Source organism: Cynoglossus semilaevis, chromosome 5 (assembly GCF_000523025.1).
Source record: "Cynoglossus semilaevis isolate Cse_v1.0 chromosome 5, Cse_v1.0, whole genome shotgun sequence".
In the NCBI taxonomy this organism is placed as follows: Eukaryota; Metazoa; Chordata; class Actinopteri; order Pleuronectiformes; family Cynoglossidae; genus Cynoglossus; species Cynoglossus semilaevis.
In genome coordinates this window covers 11,597,424-11,600,721 of record NC_024311.1, presented here as the reverse complement: position 1 = coordinate 11,600,721, position 3,298 = coordinate 11,597,424, and the positions used below count along the sequence as shown (strand labels likewise).

The following is a 3,298-nucleotide window of genomic DNA, read 5'->3' as shown; positions in this document are numbered from 1 at the left end:
GCGAGTGTTCCCTACTGTTTGGCTAAGAAATTGTCCCTCCCAGTACTCTAAAGAATACAGTAGCTTGTACTACACACCCTTAAACTGAACAACACCTTTACAACCATCATTTACAGCTGTTTATTTTCTTTCAGGAAAAAAGGTCATGACAGGAGCATGAAAAGGTCACCTACAGGTCACATCCAAAAAGCAAGTGCTCCTTTATTATGAATATAGAGCTAGATTTTGCAAATGACAATATGCAAACTCATCCATCCTGCTTTATACACACACACACCTGATCTCTCTCTTTATCCTGTGAAGTCACATCTGAATAGTATCAGGCCAACTGTCTGAAAATCTTTTTGTCAAAATGACAACAAAAGTACGTTGTTTTTTTTCTTCTTATTGTTGCGACAACAGCCACGCCCTGAGCTGTGACAACAACAACAACAGTCACAGTCAAAACACCAGGCTACAACAAGTCGGTATGAAAACAGAGAGAAACGCAGGAAGGACTGCAGTGATATAACAGCAGTGTAGTGGTAAACAGCCAGAGCTGTTTCCTCAACATTTAAGCATGCCTACGACCCCCTGCACTACACCCCACCCCCCCACCTCTCGGCACTCCCCAACCTCCCCACACACCCACATCCACACAAACACAAACACCCGTGAGCACATCATTTATCAGCAAGGGGCGAGTACAACAAGGGGAGGAGAATCAGCCACATTCCTCACAACCACCGTAATTTTAGTTTTCCATGTTGTCATAGGGTGTGGAGGTACACACACACACACACACACAGACAAAGACACATGCACACACACACAGACACACATAATCTGTAACAGACGGGGGGTTGAGTCAGGGTAACAGGGTATCTGTTCCATATTTGCTCTCCAGTATAGGAGTACTGTTCAGGTCTTATTTAGATCTGACTAAAGGAACTCCTGTGGAGAAGAATCTCCACACAACAATGTTGCAAATGAGATTTCTTCTTTTACCCCTTCTTTTTGTCAGTTGTGCTTTCAAATGTAACTTTTGTTTCCACCTCAAATCCACACAGGGAATTTTTAGTTCATGTTTAACCATCGCTTAAATGTTGGCCCTTTATTATTGAGTATATATATTAGTCCAAATATGTGTGTCAAATAAAGAACTAATTTGACGGCAAATTCTACAGTGATTCATAAAGTCAGTCAACTTTAAGATACAATAAAATATATAAAAAGCAGTGGTTGCCAAATATTTCTGCAGGTATATAAATATATATATATATATAGTCATATATACATAAATATATAGTAGTGTGTATATGTATAGATACATATATGTACAGATATATAAATATATATTTATGTATGTTGTGTGTATATTTACATACATGTATATAAATATACACTTATTCATGCATGCATATACACACACACACACACACCTTTCCTCTCTCCAGTGAAGGGGACTATATCATCTCTGTCCTTGTACTCAATGGCTTCCTTCTCCAGGTGTTTGAGAAGACGATCCCTGGAAAATGGTTCTGAGGCCTTCTTAGTGGTTTGATCCTTCTGACGTAAACCCGCTGGGAGAAGGGCATGCTGGGAAACAAGGAAAGGAAACAAGAATATGTGTGAGATTTGTGGACTCACAAGAGCTTTAATTAAGACTGAGTGTCATGTTTTCTGCTAAGCGCGTATCAATGTCTACTCTATTATGTAAAAGATCAGAGCATCAACTGTTCTCTGAACCAAAGAGAACATTTCTCAGTAACTGGCATCACATGGAGATAAATGTAGAAATGGATGTAAAAATACAACATCAACATAATTAGTAGGTTTCTCTGTAAAGAGGACAAAGAATACAGTTCAAAGCTGGATTAGTGTATATTATTCAATATAAATACAATCATCAGACTGCATTTCAAGCTGTGTCTTGCCTTACTTCACAGACAGACAGACAGATAGATAGATAGATAGATAGATAGATTTTAATGTTTTCAGCAACATTTAAACCTCCCGTTTCCTAATAAATGACAGAGCAGAGAAACTCCCTCCTCTGGACCTCCTTCAACCCTCCCATCGCTCTGACCTCTGGATCCATCTCCTCCAGGGCTGACTCCAGCTGTTGGAGCTCCTCCGCTGACAGCTTGTTGAGGATTTCATCTTCGTCCAGATCCTTGTACTTCTCCAGGTCCTTCTTGTACGACAACGCCATGACAGCAGCTACAGCTTGGAAAGAGACCCTGAGACACAGACCACAGCCACAGTGTTTCTTCACTGCTCCAAACCTGGAGAGGACACAAATAAAAAATTGGGGGGGAAATGGTGAATTCTTTACACATTGTAAACAATGTTCATCTCTTTCCTGTGAAAGACTTGTTTATTACAGCTGGTCAGGGTAATAAAGTCTCCTAGTGATGCAACATCCACACAGATGGAACAAAGGAAGAACTTTCTCAGGCTCACATAGATCATCTGACATCCTCGAAAGAGTACAGCAAACGACTGTTGGGGAAAATTAAAGTTCAAAAACGTACAAATCTGAACAAAAGTCCGAGTAAAGCTTCACAGCACGAACCTTATTACGATCTAAGTGTAAATATGACATGGAGTCAATGTGTTAGAATCTGTCAGACTAAATGAGGAGGCTGGAGTTTCAGTTAGAGTTTCCTGTCCCACGCCACAATCTGAGTGACCTCATCACGTCCCTGCAGGACTCCACAGATGGTCTGAGTAAAATCACACAGTTTTCATTTGATGTGATGAACACTTTAAAAAGAGGAAAGTTTTCCACACGGTTTGCTCATGGAAAATTTGTAGCTCTTTTCACTTATTCAACATCATGTAACAGAACAGAAAAAGAAAGTGTGTTTGAGCCAAGAGTGTCATTAGTCAAGGACAGCAGCTGGATAAAGTTAGCATCATCACATCACTTCACACGTCTTGATATTTCAAAGAATAACAAACACTCTTCTTTGCCCGGCTGTGATTGGCCGCAGCTCCCTTGCGACTATGAAAAGGATTAGACGGACGGATGGAGAAGAATCACGGAAGAAAAATGTTACCTGGTCAAAATGACATAAGAAGTATTATAACTGAGGAAGTAGGAAAACTACTGTTAAAACCTTCAAATTGTTTTATTTACATTTTTACTGACACTTCAACTTTATTCGTACAATGAGAATATTGGTTTTATAAGAAATTCAAGTACTTTATTTAAAGTTCAGTGGAGGTTTGAGGCAATAGCTGCAAATTTGTAGTCGTGGCTTGACAGTACCAACAGTACTATCTACAAATAGAGGGCGCTAGAGAGCCTGGG

General features: G+C 39.8%; 1 protein-coding gene across 1 annotated transcript in view; it reads right to left on the bottom strand.

Annotated features, from left to right (window-relative positions):
* tmod2 (tropomodulin 2) overlaps positions 1 to 3,298 on the bottom strand; it is a 15,936-nt gene that overhangs the window by 7,675 nt on the left and 4,963 nt on the right. Inside the window, exons 2-3 of the mRNA XM_008310501.3 lie at positions 2,069 to 2,267; positions 1,422 to 1,578 (exon numbers count right to left, since the gene is read on the bottom strand). Coding sequence (XP_008308723.1) covers positions 1,422 to 1,578; positions 2,069 to 2,194 — 283 coding nt within the window. The 5' untranslated portion in view covers positions 2,195 to 2,267. The remainder of the gene's footprint in view (positions 1 to 1,421; positions 1,579 to 2,068; positions 2,268 to 3,298) is intronic.